General features: G+C 39.7%; 1 protein-coding gene across 18 annotated transcripts in view; it reads left to right on the top strand.

Moving 5' to 3' along the window:
- GPHN (gephyrin) overlaps positions 1–21,084 on the top strand; it is a 349,286-nt gene that overhangs the window by 36,896 nt on the left and 291,306 nt on the right. For all 18 annotated transcript variants that reach the window (XM_084866488.1, XM_084866485.1, XM_084866487.1 and 15 more), the window contains exon 2: positions 14,792–14,870. In XM_084866488.1, coding sequence (XP_084722614.1) covers positions 14,792–14,870 — 79 coding nt within the window. The remainder of the gene's footprint in view (positions 1–14,791; positions 14,871–21,084) is intronic.

The raw sequence follows: 21,084 nt of genomic DNA, 5'->3' as shown, positions 1-21,084 counted from the left end.
GCTATGAACTTCCCTCTCAGGACTGCTTTCATTGTGTTCCATAGATTTTGAATTGTTGTGTTTTCATTGTCATTCATTTCCAGGATGTTTTTAATTTCTTCTTGATCTCTTTGATAAACTAGGCATTGTTTAATAGCATGCTATTCATCCTCCAAGTGCTTGAATTTTTTTATTGTTTGTATTGTAGTTGATTTTTAATATTATGCCATTGTGGTCTGAGAAGATGTTTGATATGATTTCAATCTTCTCGAATTTGGAGAGATTTTGCTTGTGACCCAATATGTGGTCTATCTTTGATAATGTCCCATGTGTACTTAAGAAGAATGCATATTCTGTAGCTTTTGGGGGAAATATTCTGAAGATGTCAATTTAGTCCATCTGATCTAGTGAGTCATTTAGGATTGGTGTGTTTTTTGTGTTTTTGTTTTTTTTTTTCTGATTATTTATTATTTAATTAGAGGATTTGTTCAGTGGTGTTAGTGGGGTATTAAAGTCCCCTACTATGGTCATATTTGTATTGATCTCTCTTTTGATATCTTCCAGAAGTTTGTTTTTTTTTGTTTTTTTTTAATGTATTGGGGTGCTCCTGCATTGGGTGCAAATTTGTTTACCAGAGTTATTTCCTCTTGTTGTATCAATCCCTTTAGAATTATGGAGTGGCCTTTCTTATCTCTTGTTATGGTCTTCACTTTGAGGTCTATTTTGTCAGGTATAAGTATTACTACCTCTGCTTTTTTTTTTTTTTTTTCATTTCCATTTGCCTGAAAGTTATTTTTCCATCCCTTCACTTTCAGCCTGTCTGAGTCTCTTGTTCTGAGGTGGGTCTCTTGTAGACAGCATATATTATATGGGTTATTTTTTCTAATCCATTCAGCCACTTGATGTGTTTTGATTGAACTATTTAATCTATTTTCATTTAAAGTTATTGTTGATAAGTACTTGTGTGTAGCCATTTTTATTTTTATTTTTTTGTGCCTGTGTTCCCTTTTCCCTTTTCTTCCCTTCTTTTTACAATATCCCTTTAGTACTTCTTATGTTGCTCGTTTGGTAGTGATAAATTGCCTTAGCCCTTTTTGGTCTGTGAAGGTCCTGATTTTTGCTTCAGTTTTGAATGATAGCCTTGCTGGATAGAGTATTTTTGGATTCAGTCTCTTGCTTTGTATCACTTGTATATTCCCTTCCATTCCTTTTTGGCCTGATGTGTTTCTATTGAGAAATCATTTGATAATCTAATGGGAGATCCCTTGTAGGTAACTTTCTGTCTCTCTCTTGGAGCCTTTAAGATTCTCTCTTTGTCATTAATGTTTTGCATTGTAATTATGACATGTCTTGGTGTTGATCTTTTGGGGCTCATCTTGTTTGGGACTCTCTGTGCTTATGTGACTTTTTTCTTTCCCAAATCAGGAAAGTTTTCTGACATTATTCAAATAGATTTTCTAACCCTTGCTCCTCTTCTTGCCGTTTGGGCACCCCATTATAGGTAAATTGCTTCGTTTCATGTTATCCCAATGCTCCCTTGGGCTCTCCTGTCTTAATTTTTTTCTCCAATTGCAGTTCAGATTGGGTATGTTGCTTCCTAGTCTTCTAATTCGCTAATTTGGTCCTCTGCTTTTCCTAGTCGACTGTTGAAAGCTCCCACAGTGCTTTTTATTTTAGCTACATCATTCTTTATTTCCTCCTGATTCTTGCATATTTTGTTGATTTTCTGACCCATCTGGTTTTTGAACTGTAGGACCCTTATTGAGATTTCTTTTTCTGATGTATTGCATATCTCTGTTTTTATTTAGTGCTTCTCCCCCCTCCCCTGGCAATTCCTCCTTTTCTTTCCTTTGGGGGTTGTTCTTCTGTCTCCCCATTTTTTCTCTCACCAAAGGATCTAGGTGTCCAGTCATGTGAGGCCTGTGGCTGCAGCAGTGGGTTTGGTGGCAGGTCACGCAGTTGCGAGGGTGGCTGCTCCTTGGGCAGTCACAGGTGGCCGCTGCTGCTCATGCGGCTTTTGCATGGTTTTTGGGTCTAGAAGCTTCTGCTCCTTGGGTGATCACAGGTGGTGGCTGCTCTTCTGGTGGTAGTGAGCTGCTGCTCCCATGGTTTTTCACGTGGTCATGGCAACGGCTACTGGCCTGGTCATAGTGCTTGGGGCTAAAGTTTCAGACTGTTGGGAGGGAAATGTGCTCCATAACTCACAAGAGCCCTCAGCTGAGTAGGCTTGAGAACCGGTTTCCATGGGTTCACAGCCAAGGCAGCAGTTTCCTGGCCAGAGTTGCTGTAGGGTCTTGGGTTATGTCTGAGAGCAACCTGGGTGGAGGTGTTGCTCCCAGTCACCGCAGCTCTCTCCTTCAAGATGGCATGGCCTCTTTGGCAGAGCCAGCTGCCTCAGGAGTGATTACAGTGGTAGCAGAGGTTGCCCGGCTCAGTGGATAGAGCTTCAGCCCACAGACTGAAGGGTTTCAGGTTGGATTCCAGTCATTTTCATTAGCCCGAACCACAAGCCCCTGAAATTCCTGTGGGATCTAACTGTCCCTCACTCTCACACACACACATACATACACATACATCCCACAAGTCCACACACTCCTCTTTCACTCCCTCACTCTCTCACTCATTCACACTCTCTCCCTCACTACCATACATACTCTCAGCTGCCGTCTTTTCAAACTCTTAAACAGTTGAACTCAATTTTGACATCATCTACCTGGAGTTAAGGGTTTAATCCTACAAAACTGCCTCCTCCCAACTTCACATGCCAATGGCAAGTCCAGTTGTTACCTGCGCTTCTAAGTTATGCACTATTAATTAGAGAACCCCAGGATCCCCTTCTTTGATTCAATTAATTTGTTAGTGGCTCACAGCACTCAGGAAAACAGTTTACTCATTAGATACCAGTTTATTGTGAAAGGATTTAACTCAGGATCAGCCAGATGGAAGAAATGCATAGGGCAAGTTATATGGGTAGAGCTGCAGGGCTTCCATGCTCTCTCCAGGCACAACATTCTCTTGGCATCTCCAAAGTGTTCTCCAACCTGGAAATTCTCTGGACCGTGTCCTTTTAGGTTTTTTTTTTTATGGAAGCTTCATTAAATCATTGGTTATTGTTGATTGAATTCAATTTCCAGCTTCTCCTTTCCCCAGAGGGTAGGATAGGTAGTGATGAAAGTTTTATTTGGTTGGTTCCCCTGGCAAGTAGTCCTCATTCTTAAGTTATCCAGAGGTTTTTCAAATGTCATCTCATAAACTCAGGTATGGTTGAAAGGGGCTTGTATGAAAAAAAGAAAAGAGAGAAAAAAGAAAAGGGGCTTATTATGAATAAAAGACACCTATATTTCTCTTACCACTTGGAAAATTCCAAGGATTTTAGAAGCTCTGCCAAGAATGGGAAGGATAAACTAGTATATACTTACTATTCTAAATCACATATTACAGTGTGTAGCCCCCCTATGTTTTGCAGCTCCTAGGATTTCACACTGTCTTGATAGCTAACAGCCTATGAAGTGCATTTATAATTTCTAGTTTAATCTTTTGGCAGCATATATAATGTTCAGTGGTGTCTGTCCAAGGTTAACTAAAGCTCAGGTCCTATTTCATCCCCTAGGTTCCTTTCTTCAGATTTCAACTTAGTTGTTTGACCTGTGGCCTCAGTTCTCTAATGAGCTCAGGAAAAGTCATTAATTTGGCATTTTCAAGGATGTTGTTTTATTTTGTTTTCTTGTATTGGTGGGAGTGACACTCCAGCTCTTTCTATCTTTGATCTTAAACTGAACATTCTTTAGCTTTTAAAAAACATTTTCATTTGTATGCTGTTATTATCCATCTGTTAACTAATTGTCTTTCCTTTATGTCTTAGTATTTTTTAAATATATTTTAATAGACTTAATTTTTAAAATATATTTTTGATTTCAGAGAGGATGGGAGATGGAGAGAGAGATGGAAATATCAATGATGAGAGAGAATCATTGTTTACCTAACTCCTGCACGCCCCTTACTGGGGATCAAACCTGCAACTTAGGCATATGCCCTTGACTGGAATCCAACCTGGGACCCTTCAGTCTGCAGGCTGAAGCTCTATCCACTGAGCCAAAACAGCTAGGGCTAGGCATTTTTAAAATAACTGATTTAAAGTTCTTGTAGGATCCCTTCTGTATTTATTCAGTTATTTTTAAATTTTCATTAAGTCATATTTTCCAGTTCCTTTGAATTTCTAGTTATTTTCATTTTATGATATGAGCACCATAGATGCTCTTTTGTCAATATGATCATTTTGAACCCAATCAATTACATCAGGTCTATATAAATAATAGGTATCCTTTCTGGGATTTCATTGGAATGCCTAGAGTGTTCAGTGAGTTTGCTTTACCCTGGCTGGTCAATACTCCTGTGTTGTGCAGCACTGATTTCTGAAATATCAGTTTAGCTCAAGCTCCCTATTACTGTACTTTGTGAGATCTCACAGAATCTCACTCTGTACATACACAATGTAAAATTTGCCAAAGCATTAGTCCATTTTGTTGATTCTAGAGCTACCTACCTATAAAAATACCTACTTTTCTGGCCCTCGCTGTTTTGGCTGGTTCAGTCGGCCTGCAGACTGAAGCATCCTGGGTTTGATTCCGGTCAAGGGCAAATGCCTGGGTTGCAGGTTTGATACCCAATAGGGGGTGTGCAGGAGGTAACCCATCAGTGATTATTTCTCATCATTGATGCATTTATCTCTCTCTCCCTCTCCCTTCCTCTCTGAAATCAATACAAATATATTCAATTTTTTTTTAAACACATCTACTTTTCTGTAAACTTCCCTGGAAATTTCATCCACATCTGCACCCCTAAACTCTTATCTCTATCTGCCTCTAGCTCACTGAGGCCATTTTGTTCTGCTAGGGTTCTGACTCCTTGCAGGGTAATTTGGAAAATGTCTCTGGGCAGAAAGCCATGGCTGATGTGGGATTTATTGTGTTTTCCTTTTCTCACGGACCTCAGTCCTGGGCTGCCTCTTGTTCAGTGTCTGAAAACAGATATTCTATATGTTGTTTCTGTATTATAGTTGTGTGTGATAAAAGAGTTTATCAGGTACCATTATTGACAGGTACCAGTTATTTTGACATGTCTAGAAGTGTTAGTTGTTATTTATTCTTTTTCTATTGAGTAAATTCTATGTACCAATCACCTTGTTCTAGTGGCCCTTGCTTGCACATAATGTCACAAGATGGCCGCATGCACAATGGAGGCAGTGAGGCCTAGGCATCCTGCAACTCTGCGTGGTACAGAGGAAGCCAGTCTCAGCATCTCCACCACTTCACGCAGTAGAAGTGGGTCCCAGAGAAGGAGGTGGATCACAGCAGGGGAGGGCAGTTGGGGGCAATCAGGCCAGCTGGGGAGGGCAATTCTGGGCAACCAGGCTTACAGGAGGGTAGTTGTGGGCAATGGGCTGGCAGGGGAGGGCAGTTGGAGGCGATTGGACCGGCAGGGGATCAGTTAAGTCTCAGTCAGGCCTACAGGGGTATAGTTAGGGGGCAATCAGGCAGGCGAGTGGTTAGGAGCTAGTAGTCTCAGATTATGAGAAGGCTATCTGATTGCAGGGATCGGGCTTAAACTGGCAATCAGACATCCTCCAAGGGGTTTCTGATTGGAGAGGGTGCAGGCTGCACCAGACAACTAGTAGTAATATATCCGGGGTAGATAGGAGTTCCAACCTGCCAAAGAGCATGCCCTGCTTTCCATTTCCCATACCATATAGATAGGTAACCTATGTTTATTTGGAGAGAATGAGATCTACTCACAGAGAAGCAGAGATGAAAAAGCTGGAGAGGCAAAGAGAATCCTTATGGCAGGGGTCCTCAAACTTTTTAAAGTGGGGGCCAGATCACGGTCCCTCAGAGAGCTGGAGGGCCAGACTATATGAACTACTAATTCCTACTGTAACACCTCGGCTGCGCTCACTGCCCAAAAAACCTGGCGGGCCGGATCAGACTCCTCTGCGGGCCGCATGTGGCCCGCGGGCCGTAGTTTGAAGACCCCTGCCTTATGGGGTGTTTGATTCCCAGGTTTTAGACCCCCATGTTCCTGAAGTGACCCTGAATCTGGCCAGTTTTTTGTGTTTTTTTTTTTTTTTAATATACTCTAGATACTTATAATAACCCTATGCCACTCCTCATTTTAAAAGTTAAATTGTATCATTTACAAACAAAATAACTATTTTTCATACATAGTAATGTTTCCAGTTCATTTTTAAAGTCTGCTTCTGAGGAAGCTGTCTCTATTTTAATCCTCAAAATTTTTTTTCTATGGGCTAGAAAAACATTATTATTAAATCAGAGTTTTAGAGACAAAATTTTCACTCCAAGGGTTACTTGAATTTTGTATTTTTATTGCAACTCTTCTTGCAGTGTTGAATATATATTTACCGTTAGTTCAGGATTGAGGGTTGGAGATGGGAGGAAACCAGTGGAATCAACAAAAGCTTGAGATTCCAGACATGGGACAACTCTTATAGTGATAAAAGAAGTTTAGAAAATTCTCACTAAGACATGGACACAGCCATCTCCCTGAGAGAATCCTCTGCCTCTCTACCCTTTCACCTGGGAGAATCTTTGAAATATGGGTGAAATTCTGGCTAAGTATTTTTTCCAGCCTAAGAATTCTTCTTGTGGGGCATTTTTGGGCAAGTTACATTTCTCAATGTCTGTGACTCTTCCCTTCTCCCTTCCCAAATCTATTGTCTTTCTGGCCTTAAATAAAATGTTAACAGGGTTGATTTGCCTTTAGCCGTTTACTTGACATCTGATAATTATGAAATCTCAGTGTCACTAAAAACAAATTTGAATATCAGGCTAGTCACTTATTGTCTTTGGCCCTTAGCACTCATATCTTTAAATGAGTAAAGTTAAAGTAATAGGTAATCTCCGGAGGTTTTTCAGCTCTAAGAATTCAACAGTTCTGAATAAGTTGCCTGGTATAATGAGTTATCTTTTTTGTTCACTTAAACATATCATTAAGTGCCTACTGTGTATCAGTTATTGGACTAGATGCTATAGGGAATTAAATATAAGATTCATTTTCTGTCAATAGAGTTTAAACTGTTGTGGGGAGAAATATTTCCAGAGATAATAACAGTTAAGAAACAGATGATATAGTGTTTCTCAAAGAGTGTCACATACAGAGATATGTGGGATGATTTTAGGAATGTTAGGGGCAGAGTATTAAATAGTATCAAATCACTTAAAAAGCTTTTCCTTTCCTTTTTTAATGGTTTTTCAATCCTTTACATTATATGCATAAACATAATCTTTTCACACACCTTGAACATTTATCATTCTCCTTTTTTAACAAAGGGGGGCTTATATTGTAATATTCTGTAAGTAACATTCTGTGCTAGAATTCAATGAAATATATATTTACTGTTACTTTTATTTATGGCAAGTCATACTTTTCTTATTTGTGGTAATGATAAAAGATTTTATTTGGAAGTTTTCATTTAAAAATGAGTTGATTAAATCTGGCTAACATTATCAAGCTGGTATACTATTTTAAGAACTGCCAAAATTAATTATGACTTTCTTCTCTTGTGTGGACAGTTTGAATTCTTTTGAAAAATATCATAAGATTTTTACAGTGTTATTTATAAGTATATTTGATTTGTAGTTTTCCTTATGTAATTTTTGTCAAATTTTGGGGTTAATGTCATACCTATTTTATAAGAATAATTAGGAAATTTTCTTTCTTTTTCTATTGGTTCTTATTTTTATTCAGGCAGTAATTCAGCAGAGGTTTGAGTATGTGCTTGTGCTAAATATTAATAAACCAGTAATGCTAATTATTAGTTACTGAGCTTTTACTATGTATATGGTCATATTCTAAACACAGTTCATTTTCATTACTTATAGTATCCTCTTACCTAATAAAAGAGTAATATTCAAATTAAACATCACTCCATTACACCCACCAGCCAATCAGAGTGAGTATGCAAATAAACCCAACCAAGATGGCTATAGCCACAGAGAGCAGGAGGAAGGCTTGGGTTTCCTGGACAATGGAAGCGAAGCTTTTCGCCCACCCTTGCCAGCTTATGCCTCCACTCAAGGCTACAAACTTTCAATTATTCTATAAGTTAAACAAATTATTCTATAAAGGTAAACAAATCCAAACAGAAATGGCTGCTGGCCACAGAGCAAGCAGGAGGCTTGGCTCCGCTCCAGGCTACAAAGTTTCAATTGTAGAAGGAAAATACATTCCAGATACCAGGGCCTCTGCTTCCGTCACCAGGGGGCGTGGCTGGCCTGCAAACCACCACTGGCCCCTCCCTCAGGCCACCCCACACCCCAAGGGAACCCACACCCTGATCCAGGATACCTTTCAGGGCAAACCAGCTGGCCTCCACCCGTGCACCAGGCCTTTATCCTATCTAATAAAATAATAATATGCAGATTGACCATCACTTGAACACACAGTAGCTGCCCCCATGTGGACAAAATCCTGCCCCTATGTGGACACAAGATGGCCACCACAAGATGGCCAGCATAGGAGGGCAGTTGGGAGGCACCAGGCCTGCAAGACAAGGCAGTTGAGAGGGACCAGACCTGAAAGGAAGTGCAGTTGGAGGTGATTAACCCTGCAGGGGAGGGCAGTTAGGGGTGACTAGGCTGGCAGAGGAGAGAAGTTGGGGTCAAACAGGCTGACAGGGGAGCAATTAGACATTAATCAGGCTGGCAGCAGAGTGGTTAGGGGGTGATCAGGCTGGCAGAAGAAGCAGTTAGGGGCAATCAGGAAGACAGGCAGGTGAGCAGTTGGGAGCCAGCAGTCCTGGATTGTGAGAGGAGTGTCCACCTCGAGGGGTCCCAGATTGGAGAGGGTGCAGGCTGGGCTGAGGGACACCAACACCCCATCCCCCTTTGCACGAATTTCATGCATCAAGCCTCTAGTCTATAATAATAGAAGGATAATATGCTAATTAGACCTGATGTTATTCTGGACGTCCTTCCTAATGAAGCCAGGTTAGGAGGGAAGCTAGTTGGGTCCCAAGTGTCAGTGGACAGCCCAAGGGAAGTTAGCCCAGGTCCCAGGTGCCTGCTGGCAGCCGGAGGAGGATGTTGGAGGGTAGCTGGTGCCAGCAGCAAGGGAGGGAAGACCTACTCTTGCACGAATTTTCGTGCATAGGGCCTGTAGTCCTATATAATAAGAGAGGAATATGCTAATTATCAGTTATGCTTTGAAACATAACGACCCACCATGTAAGGACTGGATCACGGATCTGCAGGAGGATGGGGAAGCAAACTACAAGCTACAAGAAGGCAGCAGAGAGATACAAGGAGGGGGCAGGGCAGCAAGCTGTGAGGGTGTCAGTGGGAGCTACAGGATGGTGGGACATTGGGTGGAGAGCTACAGGAGGGGAGACCAGCAGGCAGAAAGCTCCAGTAGGATGGGACAGCGAGCTATAAGCAGGAGAGAGCTACCAGCAGTAATGAGCAGGTGGCCAACTGAGGCAAGCAGCAGCAAGCTACTCACACACTGATTCCTACGAAGGGCTATTATTTGTACTATAAAGATGTGCACACACTGAATTAGTAGATACTGAATTTATTACTCCTAGAGGAATTTCAGGGGTAGTTTATTGAGCCTTTGTTCACAACATTTTCGTCAGCTGTTTAAAGACACCTTATCCTAATATATAAAAACCCAGGGTCTGTAATGTCCAAAATGACTGAAGGCTCAACGGACCGGAAGTCAGTCCTGCAGCCAATGTTGGCTTGCCATGCACTGACAGCCGCTGTGTGGGCACGGTGACTCAGCACTGACTACTTAGAGGACTATGGTTCAGGCCCACAGAGAGGCCCAAATAGAGAGGCAGGGTCTGATTCCCAGCCTTCATGGCTGCTGTTGATCTGCTGTTGCCTCGCTCTTTCTCTCTGGGCTTCGCCAGCAGCCATACCTCTGTTTCTCTCCAGGCCTCCAGGGGGGCTGCTGATCAGGACCTCCTCTCTGATCAGGTCTAGAATTAGGCCCAGAGACACTATCTGGCATTGAAACTGACAATTCACAACCAAATCTAGGTGAAGTGTGAGGTGCCAATGGCTGCCTAGGAGGCAGAACTTTTGACACCGACTGACATAGAAACCAACCAGTCAGAACCACATCTGGGTGAATTGTGAGGAGCCAATAGCTGCCTAGGAGGTGGAGCTTTAGATGCTGAATCACATAGAAATTTACCAATCAGAACCAAATTAGGTGGTAGGGGAGGGCAGTTGGGGGTGAGATCAGGTCATCAGGAGAGGGCTATTGGGGGCAAGATCAGGCCAGTAGGATGGGCACTTGGAGGCAATCAGGCCGGCAGGCAATCAGGGAGGCAGGGGAGGATTATTAAGATTGAGATTAGGCTGACAGGGGAAGGTAGTTGGGGGCAACCACACCAGCAGGGGAGGGCCATTGGGGGCGAGATCAGGCCAGCAGGGAAGGGAAGTTGAGGGTGAGATCAGGCCAGCAAGGTAAGGGCAGTTAGGGGTAATCAGGCAGGCAGAGGCCATTGGGGGCAAGATCAGGTTAGCCGGGGAGGGCAGTTAGGGGTGATTAGGCAGGCAGAGGCAGTTAGGGGCAGCCAGGCCTGCAAGGGAGGACAGTTAGGGGTTACTGACCGGGCCAGCAGGGAAGGTCAGTTGGGGGGGGGGGGGACCAGGCCTGCAGGGGAGGGCAACAGGGAAGGGCAGTTGAAGACATCCCCCAAGAAGTCCCAAATTGGAGAGGTTGCAGACTGGGCTGAGGAACAACTCCCGCCCCCCCTCCCACCCCCCGCAACTGTATGAATTTCGTGCTCCAGGCCTCTATTCTTATTTATAATTCAGAAGTAATGTTTGTTGCATTGTTGAAAAAAATTTTAACTAAAAAATGTATTTTCTTAGGCAGCCAAAAGTTTCAGAATTTTTTGTTAATAAACCATTTCTTTATAGATTTCTTCTGTTTTTAACTTAATATTTGGATTGGACATGAATTTTAGAAAAGGGCCTTTTTTAGCAAAACTCATTTCACAGAGAGCTGACTAGCAAGCCTTTAAAGGATCAAAGGTTTATTCCATTTTAATTAAGCCTACTAAACCTATAGGCCCTTGATATTTATAATTAAGCACTTGCATTTGCCAAATTGGGCAAGAAACTTTATGAGAACAAATTTTATAATGTATTATCATACTTTCAATTTTAGTTCAACTCAGCTGAAAACAACTTTCCTTAAAATATGCCAACATTTTCTTTTTTGGTCCTACTCATTTAATGGTATAATAAAGAGCATTTTTGTTAAAGTTATGAAAAGCAGAAATTTTGTCTCAAATCAATAGGTTGAGATCAGTGTTTATTAAATATGGAATGAAAATTATATATTAATCAAAATTACTTCACTCGTTGCAAAAAACATGGGGATTTTGGGGGCAATTAATAAGAATTCAAACCTTTTTCAACTTTAAATATTTTTAATGTAATATTCTTGCTTTTTATGAAGATTATAAATGGCATACACACACACACACACACACACACACACACACACACACACACACACTGAGTGGCCAGATTATTATCTCTGAATGCATAATAATCTGGCCACACAGTATACTTATGAATAAGGGAAAGCTTGCAAATCTTGATATGTCAAGGGACCAGGAGATAGTGGTCCCCAGCTTCTGGCTAGTAAGTCCTCTGCTTCTTTCTAACTCCACAATGCAGTTCTTATACATGGAAAAACCTTATTTTAAAATCCCAACTCTGTGGTCAGTCTGCAATGAGTGGTCAGATTATTATGCGTTCTGAGATCATGATAATCTGGCCACTCAGTGTGTGTGTGTGTGTGTGTGTGTGTGTGTGTGTGTGTGTGTGTGTTTACTGTTAACTTGAAATAGGAAATAATCGTTTAATATTTATGCTTACCTAATATAAAATCTATACTAATAAAAGGGTACTATGCTAATTAGACCAGATAGACTAGACGTCTTCCAGACATCCTTCCGGACAAAGCCATGTTGGCAGGGCCCAGGCAGAGGTGGTTAGGGGTGATCAAATTGGCAAGCAGAGGCGGTTAGGGGTGATCAGGCAGGCAGGCAGGTGAGCAGGTAGGAGCCAGCCGTCCCGTCCATGTTTAAATTGGCAGCTGGACATCCCCTGACTGGTCCCGATTGGAGAGGGTGCAGGCCAGGCTGAGGGCCCATACCCCGCCACACACAAATTTCCTGCACTGGGCCTCTAGTATTATATACAGCATTGTTTTGCCTTTAATTTTAGAATAAATATTTTATCAAGATATAGATTTTTTTATATTCTCAGAGTCTCCTCCCTCACCCAGCATTTTAAACATGTCATTTCATTGTCTTCTGATTCCACAGTTTATGTTGAATACTCAGCTATAAGGTTTGCTTTTCCTTTGATGGTGATGTCTCCTGTTTCTTCCTAGCTGTACTTAAGGTTTTCTTTAATATTCAGCCATTTTACTGCTGCATCTGATTTTCTTTTATTCATTTTTTCATTCTTGGGTTGGCTATACTTCCTTAGTTAGTGAGATAATATATAGTATCAGTTTAGGTGTACTCTTAGCTCTTTTAAAAAAAACACAACTATTACTTTATCCTCATTCTCTCTCCTCAACTGTGGTTAAGCTGGGTTAATTCCCACATGTCTTTTTTGTTTTGTTTTTCTCATTTTTTCTTTCTTTCTGTGCTTTAGTTAGATATTTTCTGCTGATCTCTTCAAGTTCACTAGCCTGTCTTTTGCTGTGTTGGGTCAGCTATAAAACTTAGCCACTGATTTTTCAACTTCACATATGGTATTTTTCAGTTCTAAAATCACTATTTAATTATTTCCAAAGATTTATCTGTTGAATTTTTCTTCTTCTGTGAGCACTTTTCTGTGCCTTATTTAACCTTTGTTATATAGTTTTCTTAAAGTCTTTATCTTCTAAATCTGTATCATCTGTAGGTCAGCTTATAGATATTATTTTTATTAGTTATTAGTCATATTTGTAGCCCCTGTTTCATAATTATTATTGTATCCCAAAAACTGTTTATATAGGATAACAAGGTTGATGTAAATGTTATATATATATACAATATATATATATATTTGCTATATTACAAAGAAATAATGAAGTGCTAATTACCTTTACTCAACCATGATTTGAGCTGGGTGATTTGAGTGTCACCTTTACATATACCTCGTACCTCTGGTTTTAAATGTCTTAAAAGTAAGACTTGTTTTGTTGCAGGTATTTCTCTTTGGTGTGACTATACTTAATGAACTGTGATGTTGTACTAGATTTTGCTCTACCTTTTGGGTTTTGCCGCCTCTTTTTCATTCCCCCTCTCAAGGTGGGGTGCTTTTGGTTGAAAACAAATGTTTTGATGGGAAACCTGTTGAAATTCTATACTATAAGTGGTAGGCGCTGTTACAGTGTGACTTTGACTCCTAAGCACTATAACACTACAGAAAACATTTTTCCCCCTTTCTGACTCAATCTGTCCTTCTTTCTTAGTCCATTCATGGAGTCCAAGTCCTCAACAGATCTCCCAATAGAAAACTCTCTGTATTTGGAGAATTTCATAAAATTCCAATCTATCATAAAGAGCTATGCTGGTTTCTCTTTTCCTTGGTGGTGTCACTCTTTCTGAATCTTAGCTTGTGTCTAAATGGCACATCTCCCAGAAATGAAAGCAAACAGTCCAAGCTTACCTAAGAATAGATATTACTTTTTTCTTTATTTACTAGTGGCCCTGTGCATAACATTTGTGCACGGGGTGTGGAGTGTTCCTCAGCCTGGCCTGCACCCACTCCAATCTCTGACTCCTCTGGGGATGTCCCACAGGGATTGGGGCTAAACTGGCAGCCAGACATCCCTCTCACAAACCGGGACCACTGGCTCCTAACCACTCACCTGCCTGCTGCCTGATTGCCCCTAACTACTCTACCTGCTGGCCTGATCACACCCAACTGCCCCCCCTGCCGCCCTTCTTGTCCCCAACTGCTCCCCTTGCCAGTCTGATCACCCCTAACTGCCCCCCTGTTGGCCTGCTCGCCTCCAACTGCCCCTCCCGCCAGCCTGCTTGCCCTCAACTGCCCCCCCTTGTTGGCCTGATCACCCCAACTGTCCCCACCTGCCAGCTTGCTCAACCCCAACTGCCCCACCTGCCAGCCTGCTCGCCTCCAACTGTCCCCCCACTGCTGGCCTGCTCAACCCCAACTCCACACACACACACACACACACACACACACACACACACACACACCACCAATCTGATCACCCCCAACTGCTCTCCCCTCCAGGCCTGCTCGCCCCTAATTGCCTCTGCCTAGGCCCTACCACCATGGCTTTGTCCAGAAGGATATCCGGAAGGTCTCTCAGAAGGTCTCCAGGTCTAATTAGCATGTTACCCTTTTATTAGTATAGATTTTATTTCCATTGTTTTTCAGTATATTTAAAAATATGATTTGGGGCAATAATTTATATTTTTTTCAAGTTTTGTGGAAGCAGTGACTTTCCACTCTATGCTGATAACTTAGCTTTGTAAAAAATAACAAAATTTTTAAAAGGTTTACTCTTTTATACACTGTACTTTATTTAGAGTTTTTGTGTTTATATTATTGGTTTGTGATTGAATATTAATATTAATATTTCTTGCTAAGTGTACCAGGCCCAGAGATTAACCAATATTGCTATTTGGAAAAACTGTATCCTGAGAGAGAATTTTAATTTCAAAATTAATTTTGTCAGCAGTAAGTTAAATGAAATCTAAACAAAAATTAATTTTATTTTTCTTTCCCCCTTTCCTGTTTAGTGAGTGATAGTTGCTTCAGGAATCTTGCAGAAGATCGCAGTGGGATAAATCTCAAAGATCTCGTACAAGATCCTTCTTTGTGAGTATTGGCTTCTAGTATTAATTATAATTTAAAAGTTTGTGGTTGGTGTGACTTTTTTCAAAAGAGTTGTAACAGAACTGCTTTAAGCAAAAATTTGTTGAACCTGAAGGTTATTGATTCCTTAATTATTTTTATTCATTTAAAAATATGTACCATAATCACAGATACAAAATTTTGAAAATGATTGAAAATTGAAGATTTTAATATAATTAATTCAGAAATGACTTTCCAAAACCAAAACCAAATCTCAACTGTTTTTCTTAATCTTTCTCTTTTTTTTTTTATCAAAAGGATTTCCCATATTCTTTCTTCATAATTTTTATTCCAATGAAGACTGACAGTTGTCCTGTCAGTCCTATAAATATTTAATTAAGAATATAATTAGTGTATGTGAATGTAAATATTCCTAGTCAATGAATGTTGAGTAATATTTATTTGAGTAAATAAATTAAATAATTGCATTATTATTTGCAAGGTATATTTTTAATGTAATAGGATTACATATCTATTTAATGCAATATTTGTGGAAAATAATATGCTCATGTGGAATTTAAAGATATAAAAGCTGTGGAGAACTATACTTCAACTAGAGGCCCAATGCACGAAATTCATGCAAGCCTCGGCCCTGTCTTCCATCCGCCACTGTTGCGGCCAGGGGCCTCTGCTGCCTCTGCCGCAGCCTTTGCCCACTGAGGCTTTGTTAGGAAGGAAGGTCATCCAGTATGATTGGCATATTATGCTTTTATTATTATAGATAGTAGATTAAAATAATGAATTATAGCATTTTGACAGAATTTGATACTTCTTTCCAGAATCGAGAATAATATTTATCATGTAACATGTAACTAAATTCTAAATCTAACCTTAGTATTTTAAGGAAATTTTATCTCAGATTAGTACTGTATTGGATGCACAAAATAATTTTGAGTTTTCTGTTTTAAAGTACCCAGATACTATCTTAATTCAGAATCATTTTCTTAACTTGGCATTAGTCTAGAATGTAAGAATTTAGTGAAGCTCGGTTGGTATGGCTAAATAGTTGATCATCAACCTATGAACCAGGAGTTCATGGTTCAATTCCCTGTCAGGGCACATGCCCAGGTTGTAAACTTAATCCCCAGTGTGGGGCATGCAGGAGGCAGCCAATCAGTGATTCTCATCATTGGTGTTTCTATCTGTCTCTCCCTCTCCCTTTCTCTCTGAAATAAAAAATATATATTAAAAAAAGAATTTATTATAAAATATTTTTCTATTTTGCCTTTGCCGCTTGGATTTGGAAATAACTTTTTCTTTATTAAGAATTATATAAATCTTCCAAAACATAGTCAGGAAGAGAAAAAAAAAAGCCTGAATAGGCTGATAACTAACAATATAATTGAAGCAGTAATAAAAAAAACTTTCAGCAAACAGAAGGTCTGGTCTGGATGGCTTCACAGGGGAATTTGACTAAACATTTAAAGAACTAAAAACTATTCTCCTCCAGATTATTCAAAAAAATTCAAGAGGAAGGCACATTGCCAAGCTTTTTCTATGAAGCCAAATCCCCAAACCAGATAAAAACACTACAAAGAAAGAGAATTATAGGCCAATATCTCTGATGAACATAGATGATGAAATCCTCAACCAAATTCTAGCAAATCGGATCCAGCATTATGATCATACGCCATGATAAAGTGTGATTATTTTGAGGCTGGTAAACTATCCACAAATCAATAAATGTGATCCATCACATAAATTGAGAGACAAAATCACATAATCATATCAGTTGATACAGAAAAAGCATTTGAAAAAAACCCAACACCCTTTCTTGATAAAAACTCTCAGCAAAGTGGGAATAGAGGGATTATACATAATAAAAGTCTTATATGACAAGCCTACAGCCACCATCATACTGAATGGGCAAAAAGAATAGGAACAAGACAGGGATGCCCATTTTCACCACTCCTGTTCGACATAGTACTAGAAGTGCTAGCCTTAGCCATCAGACAAGAAGAAATAAAAGGCATTCAAATTGGAAAAGAAGAAGTAAAACCATCATTATTCACAGATGACATGATATTATACACAGAAAACCCTAAAGACTCCATCAAAAAAGCTTCTAGACTTAATTAATTCAGTAATGAGTAGGATACAAAATTAACACCCAAAATCTATGGCCTTTTTATACATCAATAGTAAACTCACAAGAAGAGAAACAACAAAAACAATCTCATTTACCATTGCAACAAAAAAATTAAGATACCTAGGAATAAACTTAACTAAGGAGGTAAAAGACCTGTACATGGAAAACTACAGGACATTGAAGAAAGAGATCGAGGAAGACATAAACAAATGGCAGAATATACCGTGTTCATGGATTTTTAGAATCAACATCATTAAAATTTCCTTACTATCCAAAGCAATCTATAGATTTAATGCAATCCCCATAAAAATACCAATGGCATATTTCACAGACTAAGGAAAATACTCTCCAAAAAAATAAAAATAAAAAATAAAAACCCTGAAAAGCTGTGGCAATCCTCAGAAAGAATAACAAAGTAGGGAGGATCACAATATCATATATCAAGCTATATTACTAGTACAAAACCACCGTTCTCAACACTGCCTGGTACTGGCACAAGAACATACATATCGACCAATGGAACTGAACAGAAAACCCCAAAATTGCCTCAAGCCAATATGCTCAATTAATATTTGACAAAGGAGGCAAGAGTGTACAATAGAGTCAAGACAGTCTTCAATAAATGGTGTTGGAAAAATTGGACAAATACATTTAAAAAAATTTTAACTAGACCATCAATTTACACCATACACAAAAATAAACTCAAAATGGATAGAGTTAAACGAAAGATGGGGAACCATAAAAATCTTAAAAGAAGCCATAGGCATCAAAATAGCAGACATTTGTTGTAGCAATATCTTTACCAATGCAGCTCAGCTCATAGGGCAATGGAAACTAAGGAGAAAATAAACAAATGGATTACATCAAAATTAAAAGCTTCTGCACAGCAAAAGAAGCCATCAACAAAACAGCAAGAAAGCCCACTGCATGGGAAAACATATTTTCCAATGTTATCTCTGATAAGGGTTTAATCTCCCAACATTTACCAGGAACTCATACAACTTAACAAAAGAAAGATAAACAATCCAATAAAACACACACACACACACACACACACAAACAACAACAACAACAACAACAACAACAAACAAACAAACAAAAAACCAAACAAACAAAAAAAAAAATCTGGGCAAGGGACCTAAATAGACTCTTTGGGAAAGAGGACATACAGAAGGCCAAGAGATAAATGAAAACATGCTCAAAGTCACTAATTATCTGAGTGATGCAAATTAAAAGTGACAAATTCATATCGTTAAATCTGATGAAGCTACTGGAATAATGTGATAGACCCTTTGTAATTTATCTAAACTCTTTATATAATATACACCCCAAGATTTTTTTTATTGTAGTAAATTAATTATTGGACTTGAATGAATTGAGTGAGCTATATTGTAGAACATATGAAGGAGAGATGCTTTGGAAAAAGAAAAAGTTGTGAATTCTTAAGTAAGACTTTCTAGTTTTGGGGAGTTCTGGTCAAGTTGGTGGCATAAATGAAAGAGGTACTTGGAACCTCCCACAATCACATCAAAATTATAACTGAACTACAAAACAAGAATCATTCAATACCACCTGAAATCTAGTAAACTGAAGTCTTACAACTAAGGACAATAAGCAACATTGAGACTGGTAGACATGGAAAGGGCTGGGCCCACACCTATGTCTGGCAGTAAAAATTGATAGGGATATCTAGGCTATTAAGGTTCTCCTCTGAAGAGCCAGGGGTCCAAGCTCCACACCAGAAACCCCAGACCAGGATTTCACTGCTGGAAAGAGAAATCCCTATAACATAGGACTGTAAAAACTAACCAGGATGGTGGTGACTGCATGAGATAGAGAGCTTCTGGAGCCCCTGGCACTCCTCTTAAAGGGGCTGAGCACAGATTTACTTGGACTCACTCTATCTAAGCTGTAGCACTACTGGCACAATAGCTTTTGAAAGGTATTGGAACGTATGGGGAGGAACAGAATTATCTGACTTCAGGCCCAGGGCTGGAGGGACAGTTTTCTGCCAGGCAAAAGTCCTGGCAGAGGCCATTGTTCTTTTGCCAAGACTTCCCCCACAGAACTGGCAGGTGCTATAACTGGTTTTCCATCAACCTGACTAACACTGTTTGCCACCTTGGTGATGCCCTGAGACACACTCCATTCAATTTTCAGGCTCATCCAAGTTTTTTCCAGTGGCTTTTTCATACAAATGGCCTCTCTTACTCATGCTTCCAACTTAACTAAAATTTCTTAAACAAGCAGCATTTGACCTCTGCATATCCCATACTCCTTGCTAAGTGGGCCTAGTTCTTGCATTAGTGTGCCAGCCTTGGTTCACAGATTGGTGCCTCTTAGGCATATCAAAGCCCAGCACAAGTAGGGGCCATAGCTTATTTTCGGAATTCCCTGGAAGGACACAGGTGATAGTCTGCAATTACCAGGAGGTCTCAGAACTAGTGTACTAAATGGATAGCTTTAGACCATGTCAGAATATAACACAACCACTTCCACGAGTGACATTCTGAAGGGTTGGACTCAAGAGGGCACAAAAGCCTCACTGAAGCAAGTGTACTCTGTAGGGTTGGCTTTTGCACAGCAGATCCTCCATAGTGGCAATGGCCAGCCCTCTCAGTCAAACGGCCTAGGGGTCAATTCCAGTTATGTGTCATCAGCATTCAAAACTGAACTAATACAGGAAGAACAAAACCCACATGGGGACATACCTGGTGTACTTGGGTCAGGTGGCTTGGATGGCTGTACCACTGGGCCCTAAAGGACATCTACTGTATGAGGGAATACTACCAACCTGGCAGCTCTACCTAATACATAGAAACAAGCATCAGGAAGCAGTCAAAATACTACAAAGAAACAGTTCCCAAATGAAAAAACAAGATAAATCTCCAGAAAAAGAACTTACTGAAATGGAGGTATGCAAACTAACCAGATACAGAATTTAAAACAATGGTTGTAAGGATACTAAAGAAATTCAGTATAGCATTAAAAAGGACATGGAAACTCTAACAAAGAGTGTTAGAAATTAAGAATACACTAACTGAAATGAAGAATACATTACAGGGGATCAACAGTAGAGTAGGTGAAGCAGAGGATCAAATCAGCAATTGAAAGATACATAAGCAGCAAACACCCAATAAGAACAGCAAAAAGAAGAATTAAAAAATGTGGATAGTTATAAGGAATCTCTGGGATGACTTCAAGAGTACCAACATTTGCATGATGGGGGTTCCAGAAGGAGGGGAGAGAAGAGAAGAGAAGAGAAGAGAAGAGAAGAGAAGAGAAGAGAAGAGAAGAGAAGAGAAGAGAAGAGAAGAGAAGAGAAGAGAAGAGAAGAGAAGAGAAGAGAAGAGAAGAGAAGAGAAGAGAAGAGAGCAATAATTGAAAACTTAGGTGAGGGTTCTGGCCAGGTAGCTCAGTTGGTAAAAGTGTCTTCCCAATAGACTGAGGTTTGGGTTTGATTTCTGGTAAGGGCACATATAAGGAGCAACCATTGAGTGCATAAATATCAGAACAACAAATTAATCTTTCCCTTCTTCCTTTCTCTCCCTCTAAAATAATCAAAATATTAAAAGTTCTTTAAAGAAAACTTATATGAAAAAAATAAGTATCTAACCTGTTGAAGGAAATATATATATACAAGTTCAAGAAGCACAGAGAGTTCCAAACAAGATGACTCTAAAGAAGCCCACTCTGAGACACATCATAATTAAAATGCAAAAGCATAAAGCCAAAGTGAAAATCTTAAAGGCAGCAAGATAAACCAGTTAATTACCTACAAGAGAGTTCCCTTAAGGCTGTCAGCTGATTCTCAACAGAAACTTTGCAGGCCAGAAGATACTGGCATGAAATATACAAAATGATTCAAAGCAAGGAACTACAATCAAGAAGGCAAATAAAGAACTTCCCAGACAAGAAAAAGGTAAAGGAGTTTATTACCACCAAACCAATATTACAAGAAATGTTAAAGGGTCTTTAAGATAAAGAAAAAGGAAGATGCCATCTTTTTTTTATTTTTTCAATCATCATTGAACACTAGGTTGCTTCTTTTTTTTGACTATTGTGAATAATGCTGTTGTGGACATGGGC

The sequence above is a fragment of the Pipistrellus hanaki genome, assembly GCF_964339955.1.
Source record: "Pipistrellus hanaki genome assembly, chromosome: 1".
In the NCBI taxonomy this organism is placed as follows: Eukaryota; Metazoa; Chordata; class Mammalia; order Chiroptera; family Vespertilionidae; genus Pipistrellus; species Pipistrellus hanaki.
This window is presented reverse-complemented; position numbering and strand designations above follow the sequence as displayed.